General features: G+C 40.6%; 1 protein-coding gene across 1 annotated transcript in view; it reads left to right on the top strand.

Moving 5' to 3' along the window:
• Positions 1 to 14206, top strand: part of LOC114571273 (NACHT, LRR and PYD domains-containing protein 12-like) — a 47747-nt gene that overhangs the window by 19157 nt on the left and 14384 nt on the right. The window contains exon 7 of the mRNA XM_028602150.1: positions 248 to 421. Within this exon, the coding sequence (XP_028457951.1) occupies positions 248 to 421 (174 nt within the window). The remainder of the gene's footprint in view (positions 1 to 247; positions 422 to 14206) is intronic.

Genomic DNA, 14206 nt, shown 5'->3' with positions numbered 1-14206 from the left:
TACATGTGATAAAAGACCATAGGTTGAATTTGAACTTGAACTGCTGCCATGGACACCTAGATAAGCTAGAGGTCGCCCCTTAATTAAAATATGTAATCGCAATTAATCACAAACCAATCACACATTATTTATCGCTCACTTCTAAACTTCCACATTCTAAACCTTCATCTATGAACAGATTATTAAACATTGAATGATTAAAGCAGGAACATTGTCTTCTAAAGTTACAACATTCTTCTTTATTTAGATTAAGGTGTTGCAGTTTATCAGAGATCAGCTGTGCTTCTCTGGCCTCAGCTCTGAAGACCAACCCCTCCCATCTGAGGGAGGTGAACCTGAGTCTCAACAACCTGAAGGATTCAGACGTGAAGCTGCTCTGTGATCTTGTGGAGAGTCCGAATTGTAGACTCGAGACTCTGAGGTCAGTAGAGGGTTGGAGTCAGTCCATGCTGCTTTCAGCAGTATTTAACTAAACAGACAGTATCAAAGCAAGTCAGTTTAAATCAATGTTTAAACGTAAACGTTTTGCTACATTTTGTCGGGACCGAACGTGCCCCAGTAAAATAGAGCCAAACTAAGTAGTAACCCTCTTCCGACTTCCATGGCATGGATCTATAGATAGAATGTAAGTTTTAGGCAAATCCACATTGGCTTTACTTTTCAGACCCAGAAGCTTATTATAATTATTTTTTTTACAGTCGTTTGTTCACTCCAGTACGTTAACATGAGAGCTGTAAGGAAGCAGACTGCACTACACAGCCGCTCCACTTGTGGTCTGAATAGGACTAAAGTCCCTGCTGGTCTTTATATTGCATCACTGACCGATATTTCTGTTGTCTTCTTCTATTAATAGACGGGAGTGGTGATCTCCGTCAGTGTGAGCATCAGAAAAGTAGATGTATTGAGAGGATCAGCTGATTCCTGATGATCCAGGTTGAAGCAGCAGCATCAGCTCTGACTGGGCCTTGTTATTGGGATGGCTCTCAGTGCTGCAGTCTAAACTGCTCTGAGATCAGCTCCACTGTCAGACACAATGTCAAGCCCACCATCATCCCTGTGTTCCTCTGATCCTTCTACACAGTTGCTGCACACACACTGAGACTCATCCACACTCTACAGATTACTTCTGTTTATGGCAGCATTTCTTGCCAGCACTAGACAAACACTATATCGTATTACATGGCTATGACAAGTAAATTTACCACTTGTAAGCAGAGGGCAGAGCTCAGTTATCTCTGAGCCTGACCTGGTAAAGCCTCTCTTCCTCCAGGAAGCTGCTTCTGTCTCACTCACCACAGGGGCTTTTTATGACAGCAGGGATCGCCCCACTTGGATGCTTGATGGGCTTGCCACTAGCAGTTATCAATATCTCCTCAATGACCACTGACAAGCAAAGAAAACAAGCCACACCACATTGTTGGGAAAATTTCTCTGATCTTACAAAAAATAGTTCACCCAAAATGTGTTTCTGAAATAATTTGATGTGAGAAATAAGCTGCAGATGCTGAATCTGTCATTTTATATAATTTTTTTTATAACAGTCAGTATGCTAATCAAATGAAGAGAAAAGCCCCCAAAAGTCATCTTAAAAAAAAAAAAGACTTACATGGAAAAAGACACATCTGTAAATAAGTGGATACATTTTGTTTCACTTTCAGAATTTGATCTGGGCCCCTTTTTTCTTTTCTTATGCAACAGTTATTTTGGGTGTATATATTTGTTTTCTGTATTTATATTAATGTTTGATACATTTTGTTTATGTTTGCACCATTCACCCAGGCAAATTCCTTGTAAGTGTGATTATTGTGGCAATAAATCTTTTTCTGATGCTGATAACATATGGAAAGTCTAGAAAGCCGTACGATTAAACCATTGAAACCCCATTCAAGTTAGCGGAAAGTGTCACCGGAAGTAGCCGATTTGGCCGGTCTCTAGTGTGCCTGCTCTATGGGCCCCATAGTGCAGATCAGCGATGATCATCTATGTAATGTTATATGCCGAAGTTGAACATTTTTTGGCTTCATGGGCCATTAAACAACTCTTTTTTTAAAGATCATGTTTTGGGCATTTTAGGCCTTTATTTGTATAGGACAGTTTAGACTTGAAAGGGGAGAGAGAGGGGTAATGACATGTAGCAAAGTGCCGCGGATGGAGTTGAACCCGCCACCGCTGGGTCGAGGAGTAAACCTCTATGCATCCATACCAGGTGAGCTAACCAGGCGCCCCACCAAAGAACTCACATAGGAATGAATGGGGCCACGCATCGAACGCTGTATCTTATAAAACCATGGTCAACCCCTTACCTGGGCTACTGAGGCTTGCACGTGTGTGGTGTACACATAGACAGAGTTGCTGCCAGCTACATTGAATTTGCGTTTTATAATGATCATCAAAAACATAATGCTTCATTTACTTTCATTATAAATGTCAATGTTATTTAACTCAGACAAAAAGGTTGAGACACGTATGCTCAGTGGTAAATAACGCCAGAGGGCTCTTATTTTGAAAAGAATCTGTTTGTTGAGTTAAAAATAAATATATTTATTTAATGTATGTGATATATTCTACAGATGTATACATTGTAACTTAAGTATGTTAGTTATGATGTCAGCATGTCTACGAATCCACCCCTGGGGAGACTTTAGAAAAATAAAGTTAAGGTTGTGGTTGTAATGAGAAAAAAAATGGAAAATTACTTGCAGTCTAAATGTGAATAGGCAAAAAATAAAGTGTAATGTTTTGCAAATGTTTAATATTCCCTAGGTTTTTTTCTGACTTAATAAAACTTGACCAGTTTAAATTTGTTTAATCCACATCGAAAATCAATTTCTGATGAAAATGAAAACCCTTTGGACAACATTTTGAGCTCAGTCCAAGATGAGAGTGAATTATTAACATTTCAATTAAATTGGGTTCAGGGCAAACTGAACATTTAAGGACATGTTTAAGACTCCAAAATTACTTTCTTGGACATTTGGGATGTCTTAAAATAATATTTATCGGCCCGGTTTATTTATTTCTAAAATATCTTATGTTTCCCAGTAGGGGTGTGCAAAAAAATCGATTCATATTGGATATTGGATATTCGATTTAAGCTCTACCGATTCAAAATCGATTCATAGAAAAAAAAAATGCTTTTGATTGTATGTCTACTGCAATCACATGGGAAAAGTAACTACATTTACATACTCTGAATCATTTTTTTTTTTATCGAGAATCGTTTTTGAATCGAAAATCGATTTTGAACGAATCGTGAGCCTAAAAATTGATATTGAATCGTGACATTTTCTGAATCGCCCACCCCTATTTCCCAGCCTCAATTCTGTCTTCACATCATGTTCACCACAGCTCATCTTTTGTACTCAAGTGTGTAGGGATTGATAACTATTATTTTTAGACACATTATCTCAACATCAGGACTTATTTAACTCATTTTCAACAGAAAACTGTTGGATTTTCAGATTTTTTGGCTGTGCTGTTTTTGAACACTTCTCACATGCGTGTACACTCTCGAGCCCCGAGCCAGTCCTAAAACACGTACATCTGACTTAAAGCAACCTATTCTATTATGACTTTATTCTCAAAATATTATAACTTCATTCTTGAAAACAATTTTTTTTTTTTTTGCCCTAATACTTAGTCATAGTTGACAGACTAAAATTGCTTTTTGGTTGATTTTATTCTCGTACTAATATGCGCCTGATTTGCAGAGTTTACTCCAGTCCTTCCCCCGCTGCAGCAGACAGCTCTCCATGCACTATGAGTATGTTTACATGCACACTAACATTTCACTATTATTCCGAATATGACAATATTCCGAATGTTATACAGGTCATGTAAACCGCATATTCCGGTTGGATATTCCGAATAAGGCCTTTTTCCGAATATAGCATTTTCGGATTAAGATGTGGGATATTCTGGTATTATTCTGGTTTTAGAAGCATTCTTTGGAAATGTACACAGCACATTAGGAATATGTGTCTCCTTCAGGGGTTTTGACTGCAGTTTACGGCCTCTTGCCTGTTTACGGCTTATGGTCAGCTCTGTGCGTTGCTATGGTTTCTGTCCAACAGTTTGCAGGGCTGCAGACCCGACAAGAAGGAGAAACACAACTACTTTTAAACATTATCAAAGACTTGGATATCAACAGGTTTTTGGATACACGTACACATCGCTATGCCGACCTTTTCAAGAAGCTGGTTGAAGGAATGAAAGAGGGACGCTGTGTTCACACGGTCCGACAAGTCCTCCACCGCTGGAAAATAGGGGTGTGACGAGACACCCAGCTCACGAGACGAGACACAAGATTGGGTTCACGAGATCGAGACGAGATTTTAACACTATTTTACAGAAAACTACAATGAAGAAAGAAGACTGGAAAAATAGTCCTTTATTCAACTACAAGTCCCAAAATGAAAACCAGCACTGAAAGGTTTTGCCACAAACTCAGATGACTTCAAATAGCTTCTCTCCTGTAGAACCAACAGTTCCACTGTTACTTATTCCATATGTACGGTGGAGAGAGAGTCTCTTCCCTCAGAGAACTAAATTTTTCTGGCAGCAGTTGCAACACAGTCTCACTCCCTACTCGTCAAATGTATGACGCATGGTCAAGGACCCTGGCGTCAAGTTTCAACGAAATAGGGGTACCCTTTTTTTTCGACGAGGGGGTCCGTCAGATAGACATTCATGTTATTCCCTCACCGTTGGATATCGACAAAAGAAAAAAACACGCCCCCCGCCCCTTAACTCGAAATCTGTGACAGTTATTGGTATTTTTAGCCCAATAACCGCTGTTTTAATCAAAATTATTCACGAGATATTATCATGGTTTATATGTATTTCTTTTTATGTTATTATTTTGGTATATTTCGGCCAGGTAAGCTGGATTGCTTTTTTGTTGATTTATATTTTTTAAACTATAATGCTACATCTATCAACATTTATTTAGATGTTATCATTGTATTCATTTCTTTACTTTAATAATATTATTTCGGTCTTATTACCGGTGAAATATTACAGTATAGGCTAATACAGAACATTACGATATGATCCGAGCAGGATCATATCCGTCGATATCCGACGGTGAGGGAATAACATGAATATCTATCTGACGGACCCCCTCGTCGAAAAAAAAGGGTACCCCTATTTCGTTGAAACTTGACGCCAGGGTCCTTGACCATGCGTCATACATTTGACGAGTAGGGAGTGAGACTGTGTTGGCAGTTGAGACCAAATGTTTTGTACTTGAATTTGTCATTGTACAGTAGACCGAGAGAAATCAAGCTTATTTTACTATTGGTTCACATTGATTACGTTCTAAAGCACAAATAAATGACCATCAGACACTCAACAGATGATTTTTGTAAAGACAGATGCTCTTTTCTCCTCCTCTGCATTTTATTAATTGCAGCAGTAAACAAAGAAGTAGGCTATTCTAGTATCAATCTATGACCATTATTGGACGAACGGAGAACATTTCTCTTTGTTTAATATCATTCTATTGTAGTTTCAAGGCTGCTGCTCTGCACTGGTGTACTGATATCACCAGACACTTTTTACCTCGACAAGAACTCTCGTCACGTTTAATTTCATCACACCTCTACTGGTAAACTTTAAAAAAATCACAGCTACATGCAAATGTGAATATTAAAAGGTCCCATGGCATGACAATTTCACTTTATGAGGTTTTTTAACATTAATATGAGTTCCCCCAGCCTGTCTATGGTCCCCCAGTGGCTAGAAATGGTGATAGGTGTAAACCGAGCCCTGGGTATCCTGCTCTGCCTTTGAGAAAATGAAAGTTCAGATGAGCCAATCAGGAATCTTCTCCTTATGAGGTCATAAGGGGAAAGGTTACCTCCCCTTTCTCTGCTTTGCCTGCCCAGAGAATTTGGCCCACCCATGAGAAAGAGAGAGACATCATGGCTTGCAAAAAAGCAAGGTGGCAGTTGGTCAAGGCCACACCCCCACCCTCCACCTTAGTGCCCCTTTATATAGAGAGTGTGGTCAACTAGGGAATTGAATGTTCTGAGCCATCCCGTTATGCGATTGGTTCCGAGGTGGTCACGTGTTTCGTTGACTCCATGTTGGATACCAACATTCATCTGATTCCCATTGACACAGTGCAGGGAATAGTGGAAACATTTAATGAATTATTAAAAACAATGACAGAAATCACTGAAAAAATGCCCAACTGTTGCACGTTTGGCTGCAATGAAAGACAGGTGTCTGTATTATGTTCATAATAATATTGGAGGGAAAGTGAAACACAGTTTGGACGGGGATGTTGTTCGGCTTTTCACAAGTTTAGACAGCTAACGCTACGCCGACTTTTGCTAACGTTAGCCATGCCATGGAGTTTCCTATATCTGTGTCCACGTTGTCAACATAAGACTTGTGGCGTTAGTGCTCCTTTTATACCATCATTTTATTTAATGAAAAGCTTTGCTCCTCTGAGTTGGGTGGGTTTTTGTTACGTTACACACAAAGCTAAATGGCTAAAGTTAGCCTGTATGCTAGCGGACATTAGAAAGGTAAACACTGCTCAGAGACTTATTAGGCGATGTGGTCACTCACTACAATGGGCATTTTTTAGAGGCCCATTTACAATATAGAAGGTAAATATACACTGAAATATTTCTGTTAGGGCCTTTTACTTATTGACAAACATTAATAATAACATGTATATGCCCGTTTATGGTGAAAATAAGCGATTTATTTCAAGATAGCATATCCACCCCATAGGGTTACACTGTAGAGTCATCTGACGTTGGTCTCCAATATGGCGCCCATGATTTGAGTTGGCCACACTCTCTATATAAAGGGCACTACTCCACCTTACAATACTATACAGTATTAGGGGACCACTAAGGCCTATATAAAAGAGACTTCAGATACAGTATTAGGAGACCACTAAGGTCTATATAAAAGAGACTTCAGATACAGTATTAGGAGACCACTAAGGTCTATATAAAAGAGACTTCAGATACAGTATTAGGGGACCACTAAGGTCTATATAAAAGAGACTTCAGATACAGTATTAGGGGACCACTAAGGTCTATATAAAAGAGTGGTCCCCTAATACTGTATCTGAAGTCTCTTTTATATAGACCTTAGTGGTCCCCTAATACTGTATATGAAGTCTCTTTTATATACATGGGTTTCTCGGCAACGTCATCACTGCTTGCGCATGCAACCGGGTGGCAGAAAGAAGACGTGTTTTGTGCTTTTGTGTAGCTAGGTAGTAGTAGCGGCATAGCGTAAGTCAAAATGCCAAGGAGTTGTTGCGTAGTTAATTGTACAAAGCCAGTGATGGGTGCCTGATGTTTAACACACCTAGGGGGAAGCATGCTTTTGCCAAAAACCGGCAGAGGTTATGGCTTCAAGCCATAAGATGGGCAGATTGGGGTCATATGCAAGAGTCAGGCTCCCATTGTATCGATCAGAAAAGTTGCAGCTTGTTGTTGTTCAGCTCAGTGATATCTACCTGTCAGGGCTGTGGTACTCGAGTCCGGACCATAGACCGTTAAAGATCCGGACTCAAGACGAGTTTAGACAGCTAGCTAAAGCTACGCCGATGTTTTGCTAAGGTTAGCGCAACAGCGTTAGCTAGTTAGCCTAGCCTACTAGGTACATATTACAACTACCTTCGGAGTTTACTATATCTGCGTCCACGTTGCCAACATAAGACCTGTGGCGTTAGTGCTCCTTTTGTACATAACTTTATTGAATGAAATATTAAGCTTCGCTCCTCTGAGATGGGTGGGTTTTTGTTACGTTACATACAAAGCTAACTGGCTATAGTTAGCCTACATTAGAAGAAGATTTATTTATTTATATTAGGACAATGCACATTAATCAACATTTCTGTAAATGCGCCAGTGTTAGCCAGTCGGCTAATTTTCAACTGTAGTCCTAGTTGCATGCATGTCTTTATGGTGGGAAGAAACCGGAGCACCTGGAGGAAACCCATGCAAGCACAGGGAGAACATGCAAACTCCACACAGAAAAGCCTGGGATGACCTGGGTTTGAACACAGAATCTTCTTGCTGTGAGGCAGAAGTGCTAACCACTGAGCCACCATGCTGCCAACTAGTGGACATTAGCTAACGTTGCCGAGACAGTGGCAGTAGAGCTTCGGCGAGCTAACCAAGACAGTGTTGTCGCCCTCTCGCCCACAATCAACCTCTGCTGCTAAAAACAATCAAACTGCAGTGATGTTTTGAAGCAAATATATCGTACAGTACCTTTTCCCAGAAATCCTGGCCATTATTTTAAGGCATAAACCAACCATAAGGGTACACTCAGGAGTAACCCTGCTGCTAACACAGGCTATTACATTAGCCTAAAATGATAATTATAGCCATACATATATATCACAGTAACACTGCAAAATTAAAGACCGACAAACAGATGCTACTAAAATCATGTTTTATTTAAGTCAGCAGTTATATACAAACAAAAGGAATACGCCACTTGAATGCATGTCAAAAGTCTAGCCGCGATGTTTCCCCATTGAAATGAATGGCAAACAGAGCTATAGTTAGCTTCTCATAAGAGAGCTCTCCAGCTCACAAACATTGATTAAATTTTAATCGGTCAAAAACGTTAGCTTTGTAAGAGCATAGAGTATGTGTTATATAAATGCCATGTCGAAATGAAGTGATTAAGACAATGTGCACTGAGACAAAAATGCTGTATCTGAAGTCTCTTTTATATAGACCTTAGTGGTCCCCTAATACTGTATCTGAAGTCTCTTTTATATAGGCCTTAGTGGTCCCCTAATACTGTATCTGAAGTCTCTTTTATATAGACCTTAGTGGTCCCTAATACTGTATCTGAAGTCTCTTTTATATAGACCTTAGTGGTCCCCTAATACTGTATCTGAAGTCTCTTTTATATAGACCTTAGTGGTCCCCTAATACTGTATCTGAAGTCTCTTTTATATAGACCTTAGTGGTCCCCTAATACTGTATCTGATGTCTCTTTTATATAGACCTTAGTGGTCCCCTAATACTGTATCTGAAGACTCTTACCCGAAATTCAGCCTTGGTGCAGAATTACAGCCACTAGAGCCAGTCCCACAATGAGCTTTCCTTAGGATGTGCCATTTCTGTGTCTGTAGATATTGAGGAGGAGAGAGGGGGGGCAAGTGTAGGGTGGGGGTGTGGCCTTGACCAACTGCCACTTTGCTTTTTTTGCAAGCCATGATGTCTCTCTCTCATGGTTTGGCTAAATTCTCTGGGCGGACAAAGTAGAGAAAGGGGAGGTAACTTTTCCCCTTATGACCTCATAAGGAGAAGATTCCAGATCGGCCCATCTGAGCTTTCATTTTCTCAAAGGCAGAGCAGGATACCCAGGGCTCGGTTTACACCTATCGCCATTTCTAGCCACTGGGGGACCATAGGCAGGCTGGGGGAACTCATATTAATGTTAAAAAAACTCATAAAGTGACATTTTCATGCCATGGGACCTTTAATGATGGCTGCATTCCACTATGAGAGGTCCTGGTATTGTGCATGCTGACTCATTGAAATAGCTTACAGGGACACTTGATGGAATTGAGCCATTGCTAAGGTGATACATTTCAGCTGTGCTTTTCCTAATATGACAAGTTAACATGTCTGCTGTGAAAAAAGGTCCATTGTTTGTGCGCTGCTCCCAACTGGTTAGCGTTGCCGCAGCAGTAAATTAGCGACAGTTTGCTAATCCACAACCTAGCCAAGATAGGTACATTACTTGTTGTTTTTGTTCGATCTAACATTATGATAGTATTTGTCTGTAAAAGTTTGCAAAGGGTTTTATGGCCATAAAAGATCTAAATACACGTTTTGGTAGGAAAGTGGGATAATTTGGGTTCATTCATAATATGATACGCTGTACTATCTGATACAAACGTATCGTCCTCTCATCAGTCACTGTATTTTTTGTAAAACAATTTCAAATAACTCGCTAGTTTTTTACTCTGTTCTGCTTGCAAGTAGTTCATTTGAAGATGTTTGTTCCTCGGCCAGCAGATGCTGTCGATTCTGCCATATTTAATTTTAGTCAGCAGAGATACTAGCAGAACTGGTTTCCTAGTATGTATGGGGGGGTGGGACTTCTAAAGGGGGGTTTTATTTGTTTGGCAGTTGAGTTTGAATATAAACAATTTATTTTTGTTGGTGTTTGTGGAGCCTGGGCTGTCTACAGAGACCGTTTTTTTTACAGTGTGTTCTGGGGGCAGGCAGCTCAAGGATAGTGAGATGTTTGCTGTATGTGACAAAAAATGTAGCCTAAAAAACGTGTGACATCGCTTAGAGCACCTTTAAGCGCCGCGGTTGGTTAATGAAGTGAGATGACGGCTGGAGCACTCGTTCTCTGTGTCAAATATTGCTGCAGATGGGATTACTTTGGAATTAGTTGAAAGCCCCCTGCGATAAAGACACTAAAGAGACATTGCTGTTGTGTTTTTTTTGGGGGGGCACGAAATACCAAAAATTGGGGCAAAGCCCCCTTTTTGCCTTCTTGTGGCACCGGGGTGCGCTCAGTATTGAGAGGAAACTGCATGTTCACAAACATGATGCAGTCCAGGGTTAGGCCTATATTCTCGTGTATTTTAGTGTCCCAGTCTGTGCCTCTCCTGTTTAGATTTACTTTAAATTCAAGTCACAGAGCTAAGCAGCATGTCTTCTGGTGATCTTTAAAACACACAAACACACACAGACACACACACACACACACGCACAAAGTCCGTATGCAACAAGGCAATAAATAAATATTCACACCTATACTGTAGGTATGATATTGGAATTTTATATTGGAAGAATCTTACTAATTGAGCAAGAGGGTGTGTCAGTTTTAGCTACATCTATGTTTGGATTATGACATTCAATTCAATTCAATTCAATTTTATTTATAGTATCAAATCATAACAAAAGTTATCTCGAGACACTTTACAGATAGAGTAGGTCTAGACCACACTCTATAAATTCCAAAACCCCAACAATTACAGTAATTCCCTCAAGAGCAAGCATTAGCAGTGGCTATTGCGACAGTGGCAAGAAAAAACTCCCTTTTAGGAAGAAACCTCAGCAGACCCAGACTCTTGGTAGGCGGTGTCTGACGGGCCGGTTGGGGGCGTGATGAACAGTGGTGATAACAGTCACATTAGAAGTCACATTGACTTCGAAGGTTATCGTGGAAGTTCATGTCATAGCAGGGCACATCGTGTCATACTGAGTAGTGCAGTCTCCTATACCGGATCCTGACTACTCTGTGCATAGGAACATCACAGCAGGGCGTTGCGGGATGTAGCGTGGCGCTGCAGAGCACGGGTGGATGCTGCGGATGCAGCAGGACGCAGCAGGATGCGGCCGGGAAATGCAGAGAATCGCAGAGCATAGCTCTGCGAAGAAGAAACATAAGGACTCCGGGAGTAAACTCCCAGAGCTAGATTAGTAACAAGCATTTCTGGGACAGGATGCATACAAAAGTAACAAGTAGAGATGAGAGAGCAGCTCAGTGTGTCTTAGGGAGGAACAGCCTCCCCGGCAGTCTAGAATTGTAATAGCATAACTTAAGAGAGGCAGGTTAAAGAGAGGTGCCTGGTCGGGCTAGAACTCCCCCCAACCGGATCGGGCTGTACTGGCCTGCCTCCCTCTACTCTCGCTATATTATTAATTATACAGTATAGAAAAAACTGATGACTACGAGGAGAAGCAGTGGGCCGGGTTAGGTGGACGCTTCAACTCCTCGTCCCTAACTATAAGCTTTATCAAAGAGGAGGGTTTTCAGTTTACTCTTAAATGTGGTGACGGTGTCTGCCTCTCGAACCCCGACTGGGAGCTGGTTCCATAATACTGGAGCCTGATAGCTGAAGGCCCTGGCCCCCAGTCTACTTCCAGAGACTCTAGGAACCATAAGTAGCCCCGCATTCTGGGAGCGCAGTGCTCTAGTGGGACAATAAGGTACTATGAGCTCTTCTAAGTATGATGGTGCTTGACCATTTAGAGCTTTGTAAGTCAGGAGGAGGATTTTAAATTCAATCCTATATTTCACTGGAAGCCAATGCAGAGAAGCTAATACAGGAGAAATATGATCTCTTCTCTTAGTTCTCGTCAGAACACGTGCTGCAGCATTCTGGATCAGTTGGAGAGTCTTAATGGACTTATTTGGGCAACCTGATAATAAGGAATTGCAGTAATCTAGTCTAGAAGTAACGAATGCATGGACTAGTTTTTCAGCATCGTTTTGAGACAGGATATTCCTAATTTTGGCAATGTTACGAAGATGGAAAAAGGCTATTCTTGAGGTTTGTTTTAAGTGGGCGTTGAAGGATATATCCTGATCAAAAATAACTCCTAGATTTCTGACAGCAGTGCTGGAGGCCAGGGTAATACCATCCAGAGTAACTATATCTTTTGAAAACGAAGTTCGGCGGTGCGTTGGTCCTATCACAATAACTTCAGTTTTGTCTGAGTTTAACATCAGGAAATTGTCGGTCATCCAGGATTTTATATCCTCAATACACGTTTGAAGTCTTGCTAACTGACCACTTTCATCTGGCTTAATTGACAGATATAATTGGGTATCGTCTGCGTAACAGTGATAGTTAATCGAGTGTTTCCTAATAATATTACCTAGAGGAAGCATATATAAGGAAAATAGAATTGGTCCAAGCACTGAGCCTTGAGGAACGCCATGGCTAACTTTAGCGTGCTTGGAGGGTTTATCATTAACATTAACAAACTGGGATCGTTCAGAGAAATAGGACTTAAACCAGCTTAGTGCGATTCCTTTAATGCCAACTAAGTGTTCCAGTCTCTGTAACAGGATAGTATGGTCAATAGTGTCAAATGCAGCACTAAGATCTAGTAGAACAAGAATGGAGACAAGTCCTTTGTCTGCAGCAGTTAGAAGGTCGTTAGTAATTTTCACCAGTGCCGTCTCTGTGCTATGATTCTTTCTAAATCCTGATTGAAAATCATCGAATAGACTGTTGCTATGTAGAAAATCACATAACTGATTAGCAACCACCTTCTCAAGGATCTTGGATAGAAAGGGAAGGTTAGATATAGGTCTATAGTTTGCTAAGACCTCAGGATCTAGGGTGGGTTTTTTCAGAAGAGGTCTTATCACAGCAATTTTAAATGACTGCGGTACATAACCTGTTAGTAAGGACATGTTGATCATATCTAATAATGAAGTGTTTACCACGGGTAACGCTTCTTTGAGTAGCCTCGTTGGGATGGGGTCTAAGAGACAGGTAGACGGCTTAGCTGAGGATATCTTTAACATTAATTGTTGAAGGTCTATAGGATAAAAACAGTCCAAGTAAATGTCGGGAGTCGTCGTTCTTTCTAGCGGTCCTGCATTTAAAGATGAACTGTTAGAAGTTAAGGGCAAAAGATGATGAATTTTATCTCTAATTGTTATAATTTTATCATTAAAGAAGCTCATGAAGTCATCACTACTCAGAGCTAGAGGAATAGATGGCTCAGTAGAGCTGTGACTATCTGTCAGCCTGGCTACAGTGCTGAAAAGAAACCTTGGGTTGTTCTTATTTTCTTCTATTAATGATGAGTAATAGTCTGATCTGGCCTTTCTTAGGGCCTTCCTATAGGTTTTCAGACTGTCTTGCCATTCCAAACGGGATTCCTCCACTTTGGTGGAGCGCCACTTACTTTCGATGTTTCGTGAGATTTGTTTTAATTTGCGAGTTTGGGAGTTATACCAAGGAGCTAATTTCCTTTGCTTTATCGTCTTCTTTGTGAGAGGAGCGACAGAGTCTAAGGTCGTCCGTAGGCAAGTCGTAGCACCGTCTACAAATGTATCAATTTGAGAGGGACTGAGGTTAACATAGAGGTCCTCTGTTATGTTAAGGCAAGACATAGACTGGAATGCTGTAGGAATATTTTCCTTAAATTTAGCTATAGCACTGTCAGATAGGCATCTAGTGTAGAAGCTGCTATCTGGTTTAGTATGGTCAGGTAGCAAGAATTCAAAAGTAATTAAAAAATGATCTGATAATACCAGATTCTGCGGAAATATTATTAAATCCTCAATTTCAATACCATATGCCAGCACAAGGTCGAGGGTGTGGTTAAAACAGTGCGTGGCCTTGTGCACACTCTGACTGAAACCGATAGAATCCAGTAATGAGTTGAAAGCAGTAGTAAGGCTATTGCTGTCAACGTCCACATGGATATTAAAATCACCAACA

Source organism: Perca flavescens, chromosome 16 (genome assembly GCF_004354835.1).
Source record: "Perca flavescens isolate YP-PL-M2 chromosome 16, PFLA_1.0, whole genome shotgun sequence".
Taxonomy (NCBI): Eukaryota; Metazoa; Chordata; class Actinopteri; order Perciformes; family Percidae; genus Perca; species Perca flavescens.
Note: the sequence above shows the minus strand (reverse complement) of the source record. Positions and strands in the feature narration are given on the sequence as shown.